General features: G+C 40.8%; 2 protein-coding genes across 2 annotated transcripts; both read left to right on the top strand.

Annotated features, from left to right (window-relative positions):
- The first annotated feature begins 186 nt into the window (after positions 1-186).
- Positions 187-14046, top strand: LOC146392549 (atlastin-3-like). The gene is made up of 14 exons (XM_084949396.1): positions 187-320; positions 2690-2913; positions 3478-3612; positions 5155-5259; positions 5344-5394; positions 5738-5794; positions 5874-5966; positions 6117-6255; positions 6360-6487; positions 7421-7477; positions 7577-7648; positions 7821-8012; positions 8146-8385; positions 11941-14046. Exons 2-14 carry the CDS (start codon positions 2710-2712, stop codon positions 12001-12003), a joined length of 1536 nt encoding a protein of 511 aa, XP_084805522.1. The 5' UTR covers positions 187-320; positions 2690-2709; the 3' UTR covers positions 12004-14046.
- Positions 14047-17218: 3172 nt separating this feature from the next.
- On the top strand, positions 17219-24116 carry cfl1 (cofilin 1). Its single transcript, XM_084949409.1, has 4 exons — positions 17219-17353; positions 21052-21362; positions 21449-21525; positions 23060-24116. Exons 1-4 carry the CDS (start codon positions 17351-17353, stop codon positions 23170-23172), a joined length of 504 nt encoding a protein of 167 aa, XP_084805535.1. The 5' UTR covers positions 17219-17350; the 3' UTR covers positions 23173-24116.

The following is a 24116-nucleotide window of genomic DNA, read 5'->3' as shown; positions in this document are numbered from 1 at the left end:
ACACCCGGCACTGTTTTACATTACCTGTCTGGTAGTTCCGTATTCGTAACTTGACGGTAAAAACTACATTTCCCAGAGCTGTTGGACATTTGGCTGATTGGGACGTGTAGTTCACAGAGACACTGTAGCGCCGGCAGGGAAACCTGTTTTAAAACTACATTTCCCGTGTGGCGTTTCGCAGGCTGGAGGCAGGAAGTGTGTGGAAGTTTGTTGATGGAAAAAAGTTCTCATGGTTGTTTTCATGCCAGTGTAAAAAGTTACGTTTCTCTGGTTTGGCGACTCTCAGAAGACTGTGCTGAAGCCGTTTGGAGACACCAAAGGTAACATTAAATCACTAAACAGGAGCTAAAGAGCGCAGAAGCGTTTTTAAAAGCTAGTTTCAGATGTTTTAACGCTTTTTTTTAGCTAACAACGGTAACGTATGTCATCGTTTTGCTGGTGTTTGAAAGCTTGTAGCCACACAAGAATTTAGCTGCATCCGTTAACTTGTATGTTAGCTCAGTGGTTGCGAGCTGTAGTTTGTTATTTAGCTTTTCGGAGAAGTTGGCGTCGATGTCAGTACAATTCGGCTTAGCTGTGCTCTTTGCAGTGCTGTCAGTTTAGCGCTAATATCATGTAGCTTCATCATAGATCAGTCTCGTAAACTTAGTTTATCTCGTGTTTAGATTGCAAAGTGCAAGAAGATTTTGTCTGAACTGTATATTTTTTTCTGCTTGTTAGCATCGAGGCGTATGAACAAAGTCACTGCTGAGAAATGGTTGGTATGCTGCTCCTCACCGCCACACCTTTGAGGCAGTGAGCTTTAACCGAAAGCAGCCTGCTTTCTGGGTATTATGAACTTGTATCCAGACACCTCCCTGTCTTACTCATCGCGGGAGAAGACATCCACCCCGCGCAAAATCAGCGACAGTGGAGTGTATTGAAACCATCAGAGTAGCAGGGAAAGCATGCTTCAGGCAAAGCAGCGTGACACCCATAAGAGGAGCCCTCCGTCAGCTTCACACAGAGCCTGATATTGTCCCTGATGGAGGGACCAGTGCATGCCTGATTTCTGTCAGCAAGCCCAGGAAGCATAAGTAAAGTCTTAGTGAAGCTTGAAGCTAGAGAAGTCTGTTGTCATCATAATTATAACTAATGATGAATGAAGCTTTCCTAATAGTTTTCTCGTGACCAACTTGAACACATTTTTGAATGATTTCTTTTCTGGTGATAGGCAGACATAGGAGATATTTTCTCGTTAGCTTCTCTAGTTTGTTAGCACAAATGTCATAGGATTGTATCAGCATTGCACAAAGATGTTGGCTGATTTTGTAACTCGGTATATCAGGTTTTTGTGGGCAAAATCTACAAAACGAGTGCAACAAATAACTGAAAGGCTTTAATACAGTTGAGGTATTATTTATTTGTAAAGACAATTGAACCACTTTCCTGGAAAAAAGGAGAAGATTAAAAAAACAAAACAAAAAACATACAGAGGCCCAGAATTTAAAAATCAGTTTATTACTACCCTCACTGACCACTTTATTACTGAGTTTGACCTTCTTTTTGGTCTCAGAGCTGTCTTAAATCTTCATGGCATATAACGGTGCTCGAAACATTCCTCAGAGATTTTGGTCCATGTTGACATGATGGCATCACACGGTTACTGCAGATTTGTTGGCTGCACATCCATAATGTGAATCTCCTGTTTCATCCTAAAGGTGCTCTGTTGGCTTCAATATGGTGTAGAGGCCAAATATGGACTCATTGTCATGTTCAGAAAACTTCTTTGAGATCATTTGAGCATTGTGACATGCTGCATTATCCTGCTGGAGGTGGCCATCAGTGGATGCACTGCACTGTGTTCATAAAGGGAGGGACATAGTCAGCAACAACACTCAGGAAGGCTGTGGCATTTAAACAGTGCTCAGCTGGCCCTAAGGAGGGGAGACTATGCCAAGAAGATATCCCCCACAACATTACATCACTGCCACCAGCTGGAACTGTTAATGGATCTGTGCTTTATTGGTGTTTATGCCAAATTCTGATCCTTCCATCCAAATTTTGCTGCAGAAATCGAGACTCGTCATCAGCCCCGGCAAGATTCTTGAGCCTCTGTGAATTGTAGCCCCTGTTTCCTATTTATCTGCCGCAACCGGTTGGGGTGATGGCAGGATGACAAGATAAATTTATAGATGCTCCTCTGCATACCTTTGTTGTAACAAATGCTTATTACTGATGTCTTCCTGTCATCTCCAGACAGTCTTGTTTTTCTGTTCCAGCCTCACCAAGCACATTGCTGCTTACTGAATAGTTTCTCTTTTTCCTGAAGATCCTTCATATCATCTTCTGCAAACCCTACAGATGGTTATGTGGGAAAATCCCAGTAGATCAGCAGTTTGTGAAATACCAAGAACAATTTAATGTTCCAAGTAGTATGATTGTTGCTATATAATAATGTTCAGCTAAGATGCACCAATCTATTGCCCAATATGTTGGAGTATATCGTGCCATGTTGCATGTGGCAGTGTCACAGGTGAATTTCATCTGTTGCTTCATGAGTTTTTCTCTGATTTACTGTTCAAGAATGGCATAGTATAAACTTGTTTTTTCTTTTTTTTTCAAGAAAAAAGAAAAACATTCAATTATAAAAAATTAATAATTAGTGTTGATTTTGTTTTGGCTTTTCTTTGTTTGTGATCTCGCACAGGGACCAGAACATCAAGAATAATGGGGAGTGAACCAGGCCCAGTTCAGATTGTCAATGTCTGTAAGGACGATCACTCTTTCACCTTGGAGATCAATGCTTTGAGTCAGATCCTGCTGAACCCCAAGGTCCGAGACAAACGTGTGGTGGTGGTGTCAGTGGCCGGAGCCTTCAGGAAGGGGAAGAGCTTTCTGCTTGACTTCATGCTTCGATACATGCACAGACAGGTGAGTTGTGCTGTAACCTGATCCTTCAGCGGACCTCATCACCATATCTCTGTAAGATCAGCTGAAGTTCACTTCAGAGATCAGCTGAAGTGCACTTACAGTATCAGATGCTGTGTGAAGCTAAGCTTCAGAGCAGGATGCTAGAGACTGATTTTTGTCCTAAAGGTGTGATAACCTGTAGAATTAGTCCTGGTGTGTGGATTGCATGAGGACTAACTAACATGTGAACTAACTAGTTTACTGACTAGGAGTAAATGAGAATTTTGCCATGACCACTAAGGAGTAGAGTCTGTGAATGCCCTCTCTTAACTTTATTACTTTTATTGATTACTTTTACCATAGTGCCACCGTCTGGCCTCACAACATGACTATTATGACATCTTTCAGTCACTGAACACTTTACACTCCACTGGGTACTAATTTGTTATGTAAATTATTCAAAACAATTGGGATCTCCATTCATAATTTAGGTTATGGCTGAGTGAATAGCACCGAAGCTTTACCTGAAGGCCTCGGCTTTGCTGTGATGGGGGTTTAAAAGTGAAGTTTGCATTTCTGTATCAGGACGAGGAGAAATGGATGGGTAACGATGACGAGCCTCTGACCGGGTTTTCTTGGAGAGGAGGGTCAGAACCGGAAACATCAGGCATCCAGCTGTGGAGCGAAGTTTTCCTTGTCCAAAAGAGCGATGGTGAAGAGGTACTCGAACATTTATGTGTGATTATTTGTTTTAAGAGAGTAAACATGTACGCACTCAGATTTACTAATGGAATACATTCAATACATATTGAAATATTGAGTTGATGTTCATTCATTGTTTTAGATTTTCAGTGCCACAGTAATTGCTGGTCTCAGCCTTTCCTCTAACCTTTAGTCTGTGCTTATGACTTTATTACTCTAGCTGTATAAGAATAAAGAACATTTTGTAGGTTTGTATTTTATATAACAAAGGTTTATAAGTGCAGTGGACAGATCCCTGCATGCTGCAAATGTCACTGCTACAAAGAGATGAGCTGGTTTCTGTCAGCCTCCAGCAAAGTTTAAAAGCAGTCTTCTAAATTTAGACCAAGCGGTTCATCTGCCTACAGGCGTCTTTAGCTGCTTTTTCTGAAAGCAATTGTTCTGGGAGGATTTTTTTTCCCCTAACTGTCAAAACAGGTAATCTGGTGACTTTCTTATTGTCATTTTAATGTAAAAATAAAAAATTACGTTAAAGAAACTCTGCTTCTCTAAGATGGACTTTTTATACCCAATCACAACCTTGATGACCTTGACCTCAAGGTTAGAGGTCAGACATCTGTAAGCTCTATAACAGCGGTGGGCAATCTCAGTCCACGAGGGCTGGTGTCCCTGCAGGTTTTAGACCTCACCTTGGGTCAACACACCTGAATCACATGATTAGTTCGTTACCAGGCCTCTGGAGAACTTCAGGACATGTTGAGGAGCTAATTTAGCCATTTAAATCAGCTGTGTTGGTTCGAGGACACATCTAAAACCTGCAGGGACACCGGCCCTCATGGACTGAGATTGCCCACCCCTGCTCTATAATCATGTTTTGTTTCTAAGTTCCTTGCATTCCTCATTTCTGCATGCATGTTCTGCATATTTCAGTTTCTCTGCCACACCTCAGATCAGTATAAAAGTTGAATGAATGAAAGCAAGGTTGGGCAGTGATTCAGATGCAGTGACTCATTAATACACATTACTGTTTGGAGTATTGTGCCTCCTTGTATTCAGTGTTTCGCTCACATAGAGTTAACTTTGCCAAGCTGCCTAGGTCCACTAAGGAATGTTAAAGTATATTTGGCAAACCTGTTTTAGAAATGTTTTTATGTCTAATTTCTCATCCATCGCCATATTTGGTCAGGTTACTGTGAAAGATCCCCTCAGTATTATTTGTAAATTATCATTACTGCTAACTGGCTTGTCCAAAACCTTTTCATTCTATGTTTCACTCCTGTCTGGCTCACTGCCCAGGTCCTCAATATCATGCAGAGTCTCTTATCTTGCAGCCAGATGCCCTCTAACGCCACTGTCTTGAACTGCGATGGTAGTTCTGCTCTCTGAACCGCTGCAAGCTGTACCAGCAGCTGGTGGAGAACTGCTTCATATGCCACTGCACTGAGCTTGTTGAGGTTTCAGAGCGAAACTGGAGCCAGTCTAAAATCTGAGCACATGTCATAGCACGTGATTCCTACATTTACCCCGTGTTGCGTATCTTCTCCCTCTCTGCTGCTGCAGGTGGCTGTGGTGTTGATGGACACTCAGGGAGCGTTTGACGACCAGTCCACTGTGAAGGACTGTGCCACCATCTTTGCCCTCAGCACTATGACCAGCTCCATACAGGTGACGATCTGCTCTGAGCATCACTAAATCAGTATTTTCTTGATACTGTTGTAAAGTGTGCCAACATGTTTTTGTCTTGTTTAGCTCTACAATCTCTCACAGAACATCCAGGAGGACGACCTGCAGCAGTTGCAGGTCAGTTTCGATTGGTGTTTGGAAAATCCCACCAAAGATTTTAAGCTCCAAATGATTAAATCTAGTTACTGTTTAGACTTAGACTCTCACACATAATACTTTCCTCGTGGTGCTGGCTCTGATATTGTATTCATTCATTCACAGCAGCTACTTTAAGGAATCAACTTTTAAACAGTTTTGTTTGGTGTACTCTGTTATGCTCATGCGTTTTATTTCATACTTGAAGTTTTTCTGCATCTAATGGAAGTAATTTCACTGTCTAACATTAGTCATGTGCCACACTTTTTAATTTCACTGTTAACTTTCCATTATGGGCATCGCCTCCTCCTCTTTCTCCTTGTAGCTGTTCACCGAGTATGGTCGTCTCGCCATGGATGAGATATTTCAGAAGCCCTTTCAGGTATGAGAAACAACGACATTCAGTGATCTGTGGGTTTTTTGTTCTCTTGTTCTCTAACACGTTCTCTCTCCTCCTGCAGTCTTTGATGTTTCTGATCAGGGACTGGAGCTTTCCCTACGAGTACAGCTACGGGTTCAAAGGCGGGAATCAATTCCTGGATAAACGGTTACAGGTACCAGCCACGTGTTGATGATTTGGCAGAGTATCATAAATGCACTGTGGCTGTGAATTTTTATGTAACTGATCTGAAATAATGAGTTTCAGCAGTGCTTGTTTGTTTGTTTTTTATTTGTTTGTTTGCTTGGTTGGTTGGTTTTTTTAGGTTAAGGAGGCTCAACACGAGGAGCTGCAAACAGTCAGGGAGCACATTCGTTCATGCTTCACCAACATATCCTGCTTCCTCTTACCTCACCCTGGTTTAAAAGTTGCCACCAGTCCTGCCTTTAAGGGACAGCTCTGCGGTAAGGTCCTTGGGTTTTTGTGATATTTTTAGTTGGATGGCCTTCAGCAGAGTGCACTCCTGAGTTTAGATTTTTGTTATAAATTTATTGTTATTTATTGTCAGATGTGGGTCCTGAGTTCAGAGACCAGCTGAAGATTTTGATTCCCAAACTGCTGCATCCAGACCGTCTGGTGGAGAAAGAAATAAATGGAAACAAAGTCACATGCAGCGGCCTGCTCGAGTTTTTCAAGGTGAGATCACAATCAGATATTTACAGGCCCCTTTTTTTTTTAGTTCATTGGCTAGAAATGTTAAATATTTGCTTTACTTTACATGCTCTGAAGTTTTCTTTTTCTCTGAGTATAAAGAAGCTCATTTTGAAGCTGTTCACCTGAGCTAGAGACAGGGTTTAAAAAGAAACAATGGGGGGGCAATGGAAAACATGCCTTAGCCCACTTCCTTTAAAATTTGCCAGATGTTTTGAGTCTACTGCCATCCTGTGTCTATTACTGTTTATAGATCACAGTGAAAAGGCACAAAATCCTCATGTTTTTTGTAACTAAATATTAGTCTATGATTTTATGGTTCAAACAACTCGTCTACTTCTAGAAACTTTCCTTCTGCTTTGCAGTTGTAGAAATAGAAACATGTCTTGCCAGTTAGCAGGAATCTCAACAGTGGCTCTGGACAGGTTTCAAGCTACCAAGATCAAGTATGTAAGGAAGTAAGTAGTAAGGAAGTCCACCCACCCATCTTATTCCAGTTACCCAGTTCAGGGTTGCGAGGGCGCTGGAGCCTGTCCCCACTGGGGGGAGAAAGCCATAATTGTGATTTCAAGAGCCACCAGGATATTTAAAAAAGCTCAAATTAAGTTTTATTAAACTTTTTCCTTGTATGTTACATTTACACCAACACGGTCAGCATCTGTGGCTCATCTCACAGGCACAAAAGAAGGTCTAATCTATTTCAAGTTATGGTTATATTATGTTAAGAAGAAAAAAAAAAGGTACCTCCATCTTGCCAGTACCTGTGGAACAGATGTGTGTGTGAGTGGATTATATGGTTCCTGGGTAAGCTCTTACAAAGTAGATGATTGTCTCTCTAGACAGCTGCTGTCATGGATTTCTCTACTCAGAGTTCTCCATATTTGTGTCTGAACAGTCCTTTCTGTTTTGTGTCACCAGGTTTATATCAAGATTTATCAGGGAGAAGACCTACCGCAGCCAAAGACTATGCTCATGGTACGTATACTGTTTACGCCAGTTTGACCAGGCACTTAGTTTTGCTCTTGAGTAGGTCACTCTTTATCATCTTTACCATGTGTGTGTCTGTCTCACCAGGCCACAGCAGAGGCCAATAACTTGGCAGCTGTGGCGTCAGCCAAAGACCAGTATTACAGGAACATGGAGAAGGTGAGTTCATGTTAATCTCTGTGGTGATCCCTGATTATTATCATTCCCATTAGTCACTACTTTAAAGTGCTTGTTGCCTCAGTAATCTACAGAGTAAAGGGGGTTACATTTATCATCTGTAATGTTGAATTTGAAACACCCTCCCTCTTTATGATTCTGTGCTTTTACTAAGGTGTGTGGAGGAGACCTGCCTTATGTTTCTCCAGATTCCCTGGAAGAGAAACATCACTTTTTCTTCCGGGAGGCTCTTCACGTCTTTGCATCCACCAAGAAGATGGGCGGACAGGAGTTTTGTAACCGTTACCAGGTGAAACTGGAAACGGAGCTATTGGAAATGTGGGAGTCATACCTGAAGCACAACGAGGTAAAGAGTGGTTTGTTTTACCCTCTTTTATTATCTAAGTATAAAAATCAATTAATGAAGGTAAAACGTGGTCAAACATGATTTAATTTCAGTTTTGTTCCTGATCACTTGCTCTTTCTCTTTGTATTCAAAGTCCAAAAACCTCTTCAGCGCCTTCCGGACTCCTGCTGTGCTCTTTGTCCTGGTGTGCCTCCTCTACGTGCTCTCTGGCTTGCTTCTTTTTATCGGCCTGTCCACCTTCGCCATGTTTTGTGACTGCACTCTTGGTGCGGTCATGGTGGCCATGCTGACGTGGGCCTTTATCCGCTACTCGGGTCGGTACCGAAATGTGGGAGGAGCCATCGACCAGGCTGCCGGCGTCGTTCTGGAGCAGGTGAGAATAAAGGAAGAGAGGCGTTTGTGTCTCAAAGCTTTCATTGCTGGATTCTGTTTTAGTGTAATGCACCAGTTACAGCCACTAGAGGGAGCGCTTGGTGTTGTAGAGAGCAACAAAACCACCAGGATTAAAAATAAAAAGTCTGGTTCTCTAAATAAAAACGGCTTATACAACACATTTTAATAGTGTGAATTTCCACTTTAGTGCTAGTTTAGAGGTTTAAGTGTCTGAGCAGATAGCTTTGTCCTATGTTAAGCTTAAATGCTTCACTGACAGTGTGAGTGTGATAGGGATCTGGGGAAAGTTCACAAACTGGTTAAAGCGTTTGTGCCCGAGGAGTTTTCCTGAGCCTAGATAAAGTGCGTTCAAACCTTTTCAGAGTAAACTTGAAAAACTTTAGCAACGAGGACACTAAGTGGAGCTCCCTCACTAAGCTGATCTTGAAAAGTGTTGGTAACGTGAAGTCTGAAAGTTTGAAATGCCTGTAAAAGTAGAAGTTACTTTCAGCTGTTTGCTTATTAACAAGGGGGTCTGTATGGGTAGCGCTGCATGTTTGATTTGTCAGGTTTTTATGCTGGAGACCCTTCCTGACACAACCCCAAAGGGGATTTTCCTGGCCTGGCTTTTTACAACCTTAAAAATATTCGGCAGTAGAACAAAAACGGAAGAAAACCATGAATCAACAAACATTACCTGATGCTGCTGAAGTGAAGCAGAGCAAAGGTTTGCAGAGGTTTAATTAGAGACTCAGCTATGCATTTTGCAATTTCGCATAACTTTAAAAAGTTTAACTTTCTTCAGTATTGAACAGCAGAAATTAGGCTTTCTTGTTGGAAATCATTTAAATTAAATAAAAAACAGCGACAGTGCTGTAAACAACAGTAGACTGGTGCTTAATAAACAAGTGAATAATGCAGAAAACAGATTTTTAGATGGGAAACTGTTCTTGAAGTACACTGAGAGAGAGAGAGAGAGAGCTGTGCAGGAAGTGTGATTTTTATCATGGTGGAAGCAAAAGTAAGAGGGAATTCATGACGATGTTTATGTGAAGCGAAATGTGAAGCTTAGTTTAGGTCTTCTTTTGCTGCTGGTTCAATCAATTTTGGTTGGAGAGAGACAAAACCTGCAGCTTCAGAATCTAGCGCAAAAAAATGGTAAACACAAAGTGCGGACCCGCCAACGCATCAGAATCTGTGAGCTGTTGTCTTTCAGCCCCAGCGGCGTGTCCGTGTATGTGCCGTCAGGTGAGAAAGCCACATCTCACTGACTCTGCATCGGTGGGTCCGCGCTTTGTGTTTACGTCTTTGTGCGGAATCCTTGTACCTGCTCTCATTTACTGTTTGAGTTGTTTGGTGGTTGTCGAAATTTTTTGAGGTTTAACCTGAGATTCTGGTGTTTCTGGCAAAATAAATTTATATTTAAAAGTTGGATTTTAATAAATCGATATCTTGTTATTCAAGCGAGAATTGATTTTAATCGGAAAATTGATAAGGAGGTGGTGAAGAAAGGAAAAACATTCAATGTATTTAAAAAATGACAGAATCAGAAACATCAGGCATCATTTTTTTGTACAAAAATTATAAATTCCTTCAAAAAGAATATGGGACCACACAGGTGTGACTACATGAAAATCACAGGTTAATTATGTGGGCTGCTAGAAAGCTGACCGCCTCAAGTTGTTAAACTGAGTGTTTAAACGACTCTGCTTCATTACTTGATAATCACCAAAAAGCTGTAAACTTCTAAACTTCTCCTGTGGTTAAATATTGTAGTCACATTTCTTAACTTAAGGCTGATAAATTACAAAAAAATGACTATTTCTTATTTTTAACCACGTGAGAAAGCAAAATTGTTTGTAGTTGATACAAACTGCACACAAATGTGACTGACCTATGGAGATAGCTGCATGTGTTTTCTGGCTTCTCCACAAAGACATTAACATCGTTGGCTTTGGTTGTTTACCAGGCAGGAATTGTGAGAGGAGAAGTTTAAACCCTTCCCATTTTCTTGCCTTCATTCACCTGGCTGGTGGCAGCATGAAGTGGATATCCAGCCCACTGGACTCTCGCCTGTGGCTCTTCTGAGGGACTTCGAGCCAATTTTTTTTTTATAGGTCATCCTAGGTCAGCTACATGGTCTCCTTTCAGAATACCTCACCTGGAGTGCATCCTAGTCAGATACCCGAACCACCTCAACCTGCTGTGTAGGAGTAGCAGCTCTGCTCTGACTGAGCTGCTCATCTCTAAAGCAGAACCCGGACACCCTTCAGAGCAGGGATGTCAAAACTCATTTTATTGTGGGTTGCATACAGCCCATTTTGATAAGAAGTGGGACAGACCAGCAAAACTCCTTTTCTATTAGTGTACAGACATTTAATTAGACATTTAATCCTATTTAATATAAGAAAAAGAAGTGCATTTTCAGCAGAACATCAGTTTTTTTTAATGATAAAAAATTGCTGCTGCAGTAAATGAAAGTAATCTGTCAGTATGAATAAATAAAAATGTATATTTACAGATTACGTGTGTAACTATATGTACACATGTAATCTGTAAAATTACAAAAGTTCTAGTAGCTCTCTGCCCAGACATGGCAGTGGGGAAGGTCCCTTATCAGTTGGAAGCGCTGCGAAATTTATGAAAATTAATGCTATCCTTTAGTTGTTTCAAAGCCATCAGTGGGCTAGACATGAGACTTTGCCTGCCCAGTTCTGGCCCCCAGGCCTTATGTTGATACCCCTGCTCCAGAGGAAGCTAATTTCCGCTGCTCATATCTGTGGTCTCATTCTTTCCGTCCCTACCCTCATGGCCATAGGTGAGTTAGATCTACTAGTCTATGGACAGCGTTGCGTTCACGCCTTTACCACAGCAGACCAGTATGACGTGGACATGAGTGTCAGAAAGTCTTAACACTGGGGACACCAATGGGGGAGGGGAGTGGACGGGGTGCTACACCCCTGTTTCCTGCACCCTACCCGGTGTAGGGGTGGGATGTTGTTTCAGAGGGTGCATCCGTTCGCCCGCACTCTAGATGGGGGATTATTTGCAGACTGTGTTGGAGCTTGATGGCCTACATACAGCAGACTTATCAGGGCTTGTTTTCTGAAAGTGGCTCGACTGTTACTTCTTGTAACGGAGCTGATAAGAGAGGTGAGACTGAACCATGACCATGCAGTAAATGTGTGACCCACGAAGCCTCAATAATGAGCTACTGAAGGCCAGTTTGATGGTGCTCTTTGTGGATTATTGTAATGCTTTCACAGATATTTGTTGCTGAACAATGGTAATTATTAAGAACAGATATAAATAAAAATGTATGATGTATGTATCCAACATGAAAAAGGACTGAAACAGAAAATGAAAGTGTTCCAGCCCTCAGAGGCTGTCTGAAGTCCATTCTTGAATCTTGAGTTCGCTTTCCTTACAAGTTCCTCGACCGTGCCATCGCTGGCAGAGTTTAAAAATGGTGATGGATACAGCAACCAGAACTGAAGTCAGTGAACACTGCAAGCACTCACATCAGCTCTCTCTCTCCTGTTCTTTCTCCTTTCAGGCCACTGTGATGCTGAACAAGTCGAGAGGGACAAGCATGGTGGAGCACAAGAAAACCCGTTAAAAGACCTCCACACTCTCTTCATAATGCAATGCAAACGGCGCCCACAGCAAACACACAGTCAGCACCCAAAGCCTTATCATGCCACCCAAACTCAACAACACTGACACGGGGTAGCGAGATGATGCCACTTCACCAGCATCTCTATTATGCACAATATTCTGCCTGTCAAAGGTTCTGTTATTCTCTAAGGCAGGGAAGTAAACTGTATTTTATGTCTTAAATTGACACTGCCATCACTTTACAAGTTTACAATTGGTCGTAATAGACAAGTCAATGTTTACCTTAAACCTAAAAACATTTATTATCTACTTCAAGCTTAATGCATCTTCGTTGGCCGTATGTTGCTCAGACAGGGTTTCTGCAGTGTATCTTTAAATAGTTTCCTAAAATGCTAGCTTTAAAGCGTATACATTTATTCAGGTTTCTGTGAGGTTTTCTGTTTTCGCTCATTGACTTTAAAACATTCCACCTTGTTTGTAGATTGGCTTCATATTTTAACATAAACTAGCATTTCTTGGGAGGCTGAATGGCACTGCTTTGAGGGGAGAGTAAACACAGTTTTTTGCTCTACACAGCACAGCATGGAGGCTGTATGTAATGGGAGATTCACTTGTTTGTTCTTTTATGGAAATATGCTATACTTTGTTGATCCGAGTACTAAATAATAGACCACATGGAATATACACTTCATAAAAAATTCCAAAGGAAAGACAGTATTAGAATGCTGATAAGTGTTGATTGACCAAATAAACTGCTTTCATTATGTTGTGAGCGCTAATGTAAAATTTTAATCATGTCAAAAATCAGTGAGTTTAAGCGATAATACAGTCCACAGCATAAACAGAATAATTCTGTCTCTTTAAAGACATTTAAACATGCTAGTAATTTAATTGGAGACATACGTGAAACTAATGGCAAGCAAAATGTATGAATAGAACAAAAAAGCAGGAGAAATGAGCAGAAAATTGTAGCACAGCTGTCATCCTGAATTTTTGTACAAGTGTTTCATTTTTCCGAGGGCTGCAACACTTAGACGGATTATTATCATGTAACATATGATATTGTTAGTCATGCTTTCCCCTCAAATGATCTTGTGATGTTTTAAGTGACGGGTAATGGTCTATACTGTCAGCAGAGAAATAACATTGTGACACCCCACCCTATTCAAAAGCCCCACTGGTAAAATAGCTGTAAGTTAAATGAATGTTTAAACTGCTTCACATTAATTTGTTCTATAAAAAGACTGTTTAAATATTTGTTAAGCTGTGTGAGGTAAAACTGGCTCCCAGTTCAGCTCAAAACTACCATTTCATATGACTGACTTTTACTGCGAAAGACAAATAATCAATATGGGCTAACTTGATTCTTACATTCTTGTTTGCATGCAGCAAGTTAACCATTTAATCTTTAGCAAATCAGCAAGTTATACTGAGGAATAAAAAGCTGGACCACTCAGTGGATTTATTATATTTTAGTTTGTCTTTGTGGGGCCAAGCAGGGGCTGCTCCAGCCAGCTCAGAGTAAATCAGGTAGTGGATTAAAGGACGATGATTATTTGTAGCTATGCCCTACATCTCTAAATATGATAACGTGCATGATAACGTGAAGATGGCTCCTGTAACTATGCAGCAGTATGCACTTTAATAACTATTCCAAAAAAAAAATCCCCAAAAAGCTGTACAGTGATGCTTTATTCTCACAGTGATACCATATTACTCTTAATGATACAAATCCACATAGTAAAGGGCCAAAAATTTCCAAATTGAATATGATATTGAATATTTATGATTTTTGACCGTCATTTTGCACTTTCCATTTCTGTCTCTTTCCACAAGAGGAGGGAACTGTTTAAATTGTTTTAAAAAAGCAGTTATTATTGCACTTCCCCTCTTCTTTGGTGCTTTTTGTACACAGCTTGTTCCAAAGGCGAGCAAATGCATGCAAGTAGTCCCAGCTAATGCAGTCATCTCTTGCAGGTGCATGGTGGCTTTAACTTGAGAAGTGCTGTTTTATAAAGAATAAACAGGAGCCTCAAACTGTTGATCCAGCGTTTCTGGTCTGTTCATTTCTCTGCCGTTTCCACCAGCAGGCTTGCCTCTGTGAATAAGCAAATCAGCACAGTTACAAAAATACTACTTATGCAAAGCTCTTACATCGCCATTGCATTTGATGTAACTGCGCAGCCAAAGAATTGATTGCCACAGATTGCTTTTGAATGATGTTGGATTAGATTAAATCACATTGAACTCTGTTGTCCTCGTGCAGCGAGAGCCTAGCAAAATGCTGTTCATAAAACTACATAGTGCAAGCAGTACTCAAGTGAATGTAGGTCTTCTAAACACGGATTATTGCACAAATGAGCAAAACACTGATAAAGAGAAAGTGTAATATGACAGGATACATGTGTTTACAGTACAAATAATCAAGCAGTTTACATTATGTAATATTCAGTCCAATGAATGAGTAATGCACATAAACAATGAGTCAATACAGTATGTCATGTAGCGTGTAAAGTATATGTACTAGTAATACAAAGTGGGTACTATGTGGTAGGTATGTAGCTACAATATGAACAATAATAAATTGTAGGCTACTGTATGAGTTAGTGTAGCTGTCTCCATTAATCTGTGTTGCATCTTTGTCCAACAAACTAACTGTATATTTTATAGTTTTCCCTCTGTACCCCACCACGGTGGATTTTAAATCAATCAATATAGGATTGGATTTTAGACTTTAATTCAGGATATTTATCTGAAGTGTTGCATTAACTGGTTAGAAATTACAATACTTTTTATACACAGTCCCCCGTTTTCCCAAATTTGAGGATAACAATTAATTGGACAGTTGACTGACAATTATTTTCATGGCCAGGTTAAACCTGGTCCCTCTTATTTCATCACAAATGAAGCAAACATTGTGTGAACCTGATTCAGTGTGTGAAATTTATATTTTACAGCTTTGGCTTTAATTTTAAATATGGGGACCAAGGAGATGTCAGTACAGGTGAAGGAGGCTGGAAAGACCACACAAGAAAATTTAAGTGCATGATGACAGAATTGTTTCCATGCTTCAGAAAAACACCTTCATATCATCAAACCAAGTCAGGAACGCTCTCAAGCAGGTAAGTGTATCATTGTCAAGGTCTAAATTCAAGCCACACCTTCATGAATGGAAAAGCAGAGGTTTTGGAACAATGTACCAGATTAGACTTTGCCAGGAAACGCATGGGCAGATAAAACCAAGATTAACTTGTACCCGAATTTGTTTATTACAGAACAGTCTAGACAATGAGGCAATAGTTTGTTTGTTTTTTTGTAATTTTACACATTTATTTCTTACAAATTAAGTCCAAAGAGTCCCACTGACAGATTTATTTCATTAATTTGAACTTACTACTAAAAACAGTACTCTAATGTGTAGTTAAAATTCTTTACACTGACAGAAAGGGGAGTTCAGATGGTCTGGCCCACTTGAAATGTGGCCCATAATGTAAAATGAGTTTGACATCCCTGGTCTAGGCCCTTAGAAAGCAGGGATTTTATAGTAAGTTTTACTTGCAGATAAGATAAAAATTCTTAATCCTTTCAAGAGTTTTACTCCCCACATAAAGGGAAAGATATTCCACTAATAGCCACTCATTTCTGTAGCACTTTAACATCACATGAGAATAATTATGTTGTATTTAAAATATATCACATTTTCCTCCTGGAGCCATTCCCAGCTGGCAGTAAAAGAGATGCCTAAAATTATAGGCAATATAATCCTTTTGAATAAGTGAAAGCCTTACTTCTCCTTTTATATGTTCATAGAAAGCATTAACCCACCAGTGAGGGAACTCGGGATGTATACAAGCCATAAGAAAGGACAGCTTTGTTGACATTTGTTTCATTTTAATGACTTAGATCCACAGCGATAAAGGAAACACTGTCCACCTCTTTGCTGCCCTCTCTTGTAGTCTTTAATGTATATATAGTGTTGTTCTTTTTTTTAAACAATGAATGAAAGGCCATGACACCATCTTTGTTTTTATTCCGCGTAATGAATGTAGGTCAGTTTGCAAGCAGCGTGTTTACATAGCATCGCCGTAACTCAAATTCAAATTCAAATTTTATTTGTCACGTACACAGTCATACACAGTACGATATGCAGTGAAATGCTTAGACAACTGCTCGTGACCTAAAGAAAAAAAGAAAAGGCTATGAATAAGATAGGAAATAAATATGAAAATATCGACCCATATTCCGCATAAGTCTGCGTGCACGAACTGAAATTTTTGCCTCATTTCACACCCTGCATACATGCACGGACTCTGCTATCCGCCTCACGTGTCATTCTCGTCATTCATTTTCCACGCTGGCTTCGTTCTGCCTGAACATCTGCCCCTCGTCCTTTCCTCTCTCCCTGACTGCGTGCCGACGCCGTCTGTACAAAAACTCCGCTACAGCGAATTTCGGGTCCCTTGTTTCCTTATATGGTGATGAGCGTCGCAGCCTGGCCCCTCCCTAAAACTGTGAGCGAGGCGCGTGCACTAACCGCCGCCGCCGCTCACCGTTCGCTTCCATATTTGGAAGTGAGTTCGACAAAAACCGCAAGGAAGGGAGGGCAGGGGAGAGGAGAGGAGAGAGGATGGATGATGAAGATTTTCCTCCCACTCTGGAAACCCGCTCTGCGTCCGGCTGGGAGATGAATGTCGGTCATTAAACAGCGACAGACTGGTCTCAACTATCAAACACCCCTCACGCGGTTTATGTAATAATTATCACGGCTTTTAAAGGGCAGTTAAAAATGGCAACTGGAATAAACGCTGCAGTCGTGCTATTTTTACTCATCATTAAGTGCCACTGAAGGTTAAATAGGTCTCACTTGCCGAGATTTGTAGGTTTTTCCACATTTTAAGAAAAACACATATTCCCATAATGCACTCTGTTATCGGTTTGGTATGTTTGATTTGTTCACGTACACTTGCCGCCACCACCCTAATGAAATATACATATATCAGATGGCAATGGGAAAATTGTGAAACGATACATATTATATATTTAAAAATATTATATATTTTAAAATGAGTTGAAAATTAAACCAGGCGCCACTTAGTGCCTGGTTTCATTTTGCGTGGATTAGATTCGAGGCCCTCTCTGTTTTATCGTCATGTTTGTTAATGACCAGTAGGCACAACAGCCGGACTACCGCGCTTAACAGACATTCACTCCCGCTCGTGCACTTTGGTCTAGCCGGGGCCGCGCTTAAGGGCGCGTTCACGCTTCGCATCCAGTGTTTGTGAGCAAGAGCGACGATTCAATCGCCCTTTCAATTTCTACCAGACGCAGACGAATCCAGAGCTACAGCTATGGTAGGTTTAACACAGCCTTTTCGTACTTTTGTATTATTTATGCATTCTCGATGGTTTTTCTGCCTAATAATGACTCAGTTTAAGCCCGAGGGGAGTTTTAACTGGGTTTAATTTGTAAGTGTTTTAGCGTCACTCGAGCCGGCTGTATGCCGCAGGAGCCTGTGCTAGCGCTTGGCTAGGCTGGGGAGCTGACTAGGAAACTGGATGGCTAATACTGCCGTAACGCAGTGTAGTCTTTCAGTGTTCGCATTCAGTGAACTTTCCGAGCGGCAATTTTCACACGATGGAGATAACAGACTAGGTTAATCACTAACGATTTTTTTTTTTTTTTTAAAGTTAAAGCCACTGGCGCCATTTCGGTCATCTCCCAAGTGTTTCGCCCACAAAAAGCCGCTTTATCGAGGGGCCCCTGCCTGAGTTAACGTCCGCACCGTTGCCATGACACTGCTCCGGTGTTTCCACTGCATCATGTTTCAGTTATTTCACCTGTGCTCGCCCGTGTTCCCGCATCACAGGGCTGCGGCGCTGGCAGGTGCAGCAGCACCCGTGCCTCCGGGGCTGCCCGGCTAGCTGTATTGTTAGCCGGAGTAGCTGCGTTACAGTGCAGCCAGAAATGACACCCATTATGGCGCTAGCTGAAATTTTCTTCTTTGTCTGTACACGGCTCCCACACTGACGCTGTTTTAAGTGCAGGTGCATTCGTAAAGCATTATTATTATTTCTATTATTATATTATCCCACAGTGAGGGTAAAAGCACAAACCGCATGATTGTGGTGGAGGAACGCCGTGGGAATAAATGTGCGATTTGACAGACGACCGGTCCTTTTTAGAGCAGTTTTGCCTTATATAGCAAGCTAGCGTTCACATGTGCGTGTGCTGCATTCATGGCCCCACCCTGAATTTGGTGCAAAGACCATTTTGTTTGGGGCTGTATTTTTTATTTTTTTTTTTTATGTCTCAGCAGTTAGATTGGACCTATCGCAACTGCCCCCTGTAGCTTTACTCCGTTTCTTCAGGGAGGAACCGCATCTTTGACCGGATTATTACCGTTATGAAACACCAATTTGGCAGCCTTAGGGGCCGCTTACTAGAAGCTAGCGGGGCCGCTGTGTCTTCACGTTCGGCGCTGCGCATCTTTTATTTTGCGTTGCGCATCTAATTCATACAGCTGTTTACTCACGCGGGTCGGGGGGAAAATAAATAGATGTCCATTCATTCATTCATATGTGAAACACTAGAGAAGCAGGAATAGTTTTCCCCCACCGCCTCCAAAGGGAAAAATAATGTTTATCTAAGTACTATCGCCATTTTCCTCGCTATCCTCACAGACGTGCACTAAATCACCCCGAGAGTCTAGACATAAGCCTGCCGTGGTCTTCCAGTGAAATTGTCCTGCAGCATAAAGGTGAGAGGCCTGTAATCCTGATAAGGAAGACTTGGACTGTGACTCCTTTGTACTGATTCAGTTGAACCTGTGCGTCAGTGATTATCATTAGATAAGATTAGAGCTGAGTCTGAGCGCAGTCATAACGGTTCCTCAAAAAAAAAAAAAAAACTAGTACCATCTCTTTTTATTATTATTTAACGGTTGCAGGCCATGTTTGGTGGTTGTAGTCCTTATCCCTTCCTTCGAGGAAGAATGCAGTGAGATGACTGTGCTTTCTCATGTGCAAAATAGTGTGTGAACTTGACCAAACTGCAAAGGCACGGAGAAATGGTGCAGTACCAGTCTTACTTTATTAATTAAGTAGGGCTGCTCACTGGTTAATTATTACTCTGGAATTGTCATTATCTTACAGGCCTTTAACGCCCTGAGCAAACATACAATGTCTGCCCCGGGCTGCTCCCCCAGTTTTCCGTGTTTCCTGCCCCATTATTTCCTTTTCATTGTCTTTTTTTTTTTTTTCTCTCCTATTGCTTGGGGGATCTGTTTTTTCCTTTCCTGTAATGGGCCTTAAACAGAGTCAGAAGACATGATTGTGGCAGTGAACTTGGGTAGCCTGTATTATACATTTCAACAGAAGCTTCATTGTTCATGACTAAGGGCGATACTGAAATGCTCAAATCCTGACCACACCCTCACCCACGTGGTCATCTTTATAGCAGAGATGCCTGTTGCGTGGAGAAAGGCCGAAGCTGGGTAATGTTTTATAACTGCTCGTCCAGTCATAGTCACAGAAGTGTAGACACACCTGTTAGCTGAACTTACAGGGTTTTTTATGTTCAGTGTGGACTTTAGACAGTCTAGACTGGCCACAGTTTGCCGTTTTGTTTTCACTATTCCCTTGTTATATATTATTAAGGAAATTGTGTTTTTATGACAAAATCATCAGTGTTTATTTAATTGAAACTCGTGAAAATATTCAGATTTGTTTTATCCAGCCCACATCTGGTAATCACCACATCTTTTGTGCGTTCAAGCCTCCTCATCAGTCACTGGGAGTTTTCCTGCTCTCTCTCTCTCTGTGTGTGTGATGGTCACATGCCACCCTCTCAGGCCATTCTTCAGCCTAACGATGTCTGTATTTACTGTAGTTGTCACGTGTGGCCTGTTGAAGACCACAGCCTCGCGTTGACGAAGCAGTGACTATAGAAAAGTGACAAAAACCCACCCTTTTGTTTGACTCCAGCTTAAAATACATTCAGTTTCTGTGCATCTCCTGCCAAGTTAAACAGTTACTATAAAAATATACCATCACCTTTTATAGTAAATGCAGAGGGGCTGAAAAATTACAGGGTTTTTTTTTTTTGTTTTTTTTTTTTGTTTTTTTTTTTTTTGAAGAAAAGAAATTCCAGCAGACCTGAAGCCATTTCTGCTTGGTTTGTATCAGGGAGGACACAATTCTAATTAAAATGAACGTGGGTATTTTACATGCCAAAATGTTCATGGCATTGTTTTTTGAAAAAAAAACTCATGCAGAGTCAGACAAACAAATTTAATAATGATTCCAGTGATGGGTGAGGAAACAGGTTTGGGAACCTTTTTTGAACTTTCTCTGTTGGATGTTTTTCCAGTCTGAATAACATATTTGTGTAAACTATCTAGTGTTTGGTTTATGTTCTGAATGATCAAAAAGTTTTTTAGTTCATTGTAAACAATTGAAATAAAAAGTATACTTTAAAAAAAACGTTAAAGCTACCTCAAGTGATGTATATGAACTTGGAACACTAAACAAAATGAAAAACAAATTTAGAGGAAATGGCTTTTTAGTTTTTAGTATTAGTTAGTTTGGTAAAACATTGTTATCACAACTTTCCTAATGAGGTAATATCCTGGATAACCTGTTTCTCTGTCAGATCCGCCTCTTGGTTTTCACATCTGGTTTCAAAAGATGGTGATGGCAAAGACGCTTAGTTCAAGGCTTCATAACAAGCCTTCATAAACTAGTGGATGACATCAGTGGCTGCATCGATCTTTTATTATGTGGATAATACTCACATTTGAAAAGTTAAAGGCATTTTTTGCAGACTTGTTGATGAGTAGAAGCATTAGTCAGTTCACATTAATAACATTTTGTTCTTAATTTTGGAACTTAATAAACTAGTGGCTCCATATTTTGTGAATTATGAGTTATATATTGTACTGAAGCTATTCAGGCATGTTAGGGAATTACTTGAATTTTGAAGAGTTGCTTTAGGGCAGCTGTCGTGATTTTGATATATGAGACTCTGTATTAACACATGGTTCGATCCTTAGGCCTCCGGTGTGAAAGTCACAGATGAAGTCATCACAGTCTTCAATGACATGAAGGTTCGTAAGGCTCAACCAAACGAGGACGAGAAGAAGAAGAGGAAGAAGGCCATCCTGTTCTGCCTGAGCAAGGACCTGAAGAACATTGTTCTGGATGACGGCAAAGAGATACTCGTGGGCGACTTGGGAACCACCGTGCAGGACCCATACCAGCACTTTGTGAAGATGCTGCCCCCAAATGATTGCCGCTATGCTCTGTATGACGCCACCTACGAGACCAAAGAAACAAAGAAGGAGGACCTCGTCTTTATCTTCTGGTGAAAGCAACCGTTATTACACATTTAAAAGTTTTTGAGCTTCATTAAATTGACATTAGAGTTTAATTGTTTTCCTTACGTCACAGGGCTCCAGATAGCGCTCCCTTGAAGAGTAAGATGATCTATGCCAGCTCAAAAGATGCCATCAAGAGGAAATTTGAAGGTGAGTGTCTGGTTGTGATCAGAGAATCATCAGAAACAAGTATTCACACTTGATCTTGAACCACACTCAAACCTGAATTATGTAAACGCTCTCGAGACAACACAACAGAGGGTATCACCTGACTCTGCTGTCGCCCTCAGCTCACAAAGGATGAATGCATCTTTGAGTTAATTGTTTTAGCCCCAACTTATAACAACTGTTAGAAGTTGGGGCTCATCAATATTATAAGTGACGAGCCCCCCGTCCCCAGTATCACAATACTTTATTAATCCATAGGGAAATTATGTATTGGATGTTGTTGTTCATAGATGCGATGGGTGGATCCTTTAAATGTGGCCACATGTGAGCTTAAAGATGAAAATAAGATTTTTGGTGAGTAGAGACGCTGTTGCAATTGTGGTGTTTAGTGAGGGTGGATATAACGGTGAAACCCAGCACTGCACATGACTTATGATTGTCATTTTATTAGCCAACGCGCTTTCTGATTCTAATAATGATCACAAGTTGCATGTTTTATTAATTAACATATGAAATTAGTGGTCAAGTCTGTAAAGTCATCTGCGATGTGTTTACTGAGGTCTCAGATTGAGGGAACAGAGGGTCATTTTCACAGTGCACGTCCATAAAGAGGTGCCCCCTGCTGGGCTGCAGTCGGCCAGAGACGATCATGAAGTGAAACATGACTTGAAATGTTTCGTTTGGTCAATAAGTTTGCTGATGGTGTCGCACCCAGCTTTTATATGATTTTAAACTCATCATGGTCCCCGTATTTTATTAAGGTTAAAAACAAGATTTGTGACACAAGAAGGAGCTTTGTTTGGGTTTTTTTTGCAAGCCATAAAATGTTTAAGAACCACTGCCCTATGAGCAAATGCTTGGTGATGGTTGACATAAAGACGAAAGAAGAAAATGAAAAGAGGAGCAGAAAACACGGGAAAATAACAGGGCCAAGCTACAGGAGAGAGAAAAGACAAGATTTAATGGCATGCTGTAGTGGCATCTAATATGGCTCAGTGCATCATGGGAAGTTCATCAGCAGTCTGAGTCTATAGCAGTGTAAGTGAGAGTGGTTCAGGGTCCGCTGATACAGCTCTAACCATCAAAAAGAAAGTTTAATGCTTGATCTTATGAGCAGAGAGGAGTGTTTGTCCCCTGAACCCAACTGGGACAGGAGTCTAATAGCTGAAGAATCTGGCTCCCATTTTACTTTTTAGAAACTCAGGAACCACAAGTAAGGCTGCAGTCTGAGAGGGGACTGCTGTATTGGGATAATATGATACCATGAGTTCTATAAGAGCTCATTTGGGGCTTTGTGTGTCTGTCCACCTTAGGTTTTTGTTTCTTTGTTTGTTATTTAAGTAATTTTTATTGAAATGAAGTGGATTTGAAACGCTTCCAAATGTCAGGCATTGTTTGTAGGATGAGTGAATATTTTCTCCTGTTAAACCTGTTTGTCAGTGTACATTCATCAAATGAGCTCACTTGCTGAGTTTTTTTCCCCCTTGATGCATAACTCTGCCTGTCTGTTTTGCAGGTATTAAGCACGAATGGCAGGTGAACGGTTTTGAAGACCTTAAAGACCGGCACACTCTGGCAGAAAAGCTCGGTGGCTCATCGGTAGTCAGTCTGGAAGGAGCTCCTTTATAAATATCCCTCCCCCTCCTCTCCGGCTTCGATTGAGGCCTTTCAGACACATCTGTCGGGTTTAGCTGTTCATTCCAGTGTGGTGTGGAGAAGGGCAAAAGCAGAACCAGCATCAATTCGTGGGACTCTCGGGGAGGGATATCATGGGTGGGTTTTTGGGGTCAAGTGACAGTTTTAAAAAAACGACAACAACAAAAATAAAACAACAACGAATCAGACTGTCATTCCAGTTCATGCAACGTAAAGATTATGAACAAAACACAAAGGAAAACATTAAGATACAACTGAAGAAGGAAAATGATGACGATGATTAAAACTTAAATACAACACAGTTCATGTTTAAGGACAGGGTTTCATTCTTTCCAGGTTCCATTTGACTGACTGCAGAGAAAGAGACGGTCAGCAAACCTTCTAGTTTCCCAACCACTGAATCCTGACAGATAATTGTTCCAACTACGTTTTTTTTTTTTTGTTTTTGTTTTTTTGTTTTGTTTTGTTTGTTTGTTTGTTTTGGTTTTTTTGCCAAACTTCTAGTTAAGTTTTGTAAGTGGGTATAGTTGAGTAGGTGTAGTAATGAACTAATTCATTTGATTACAGGAGCTGTATAAAAACACTCTGGGGGAACACGGTTAAATATATATAATTTCTTTTCTTTGTTTTGTTATTCCATTGTTCTTTTTTTGTTTTTGAAAGGTTCCAAAACTTGAGCAATTCCTTTATATTTCCAGTTCCGGGTGAGAAAAAACATGACATTTGATGTAGTGAACAGACATTCCTTGTACTCGTTAAAACCAGGATTTCCTCAATTTAAAAACTTTGGTGTTATGAAGGTCTGATGGGGAGCGACGTGTATATGAAAGACCAGTGGTCAGAGTTTAGACTGAATACTGAATGGTGGATGTTTTGTATCGTCTCCTTATCTCTAATAAAAAGCACTAAACTACTGA

Source organism: Perissodus microlepis, chromosome 2 (assembly GCF_051167445.1).
Source record: "Perissodus microlepis isolate ML-2025 ecotype Zambia chromosome 2, ASM5116744v1, whole genome shotgun sequence".
NCBI lineage: Eukaryota > Metazoa > Chordata > Actinopteri > Cichliformes > Cichlidae > Perissodus > Perissodus microlepis.
The sequence above is the reverse complement of the archived record's forward strand: the minus strand, read 5'-3'. Positions and strand labels throughout refer to the sequence as shown.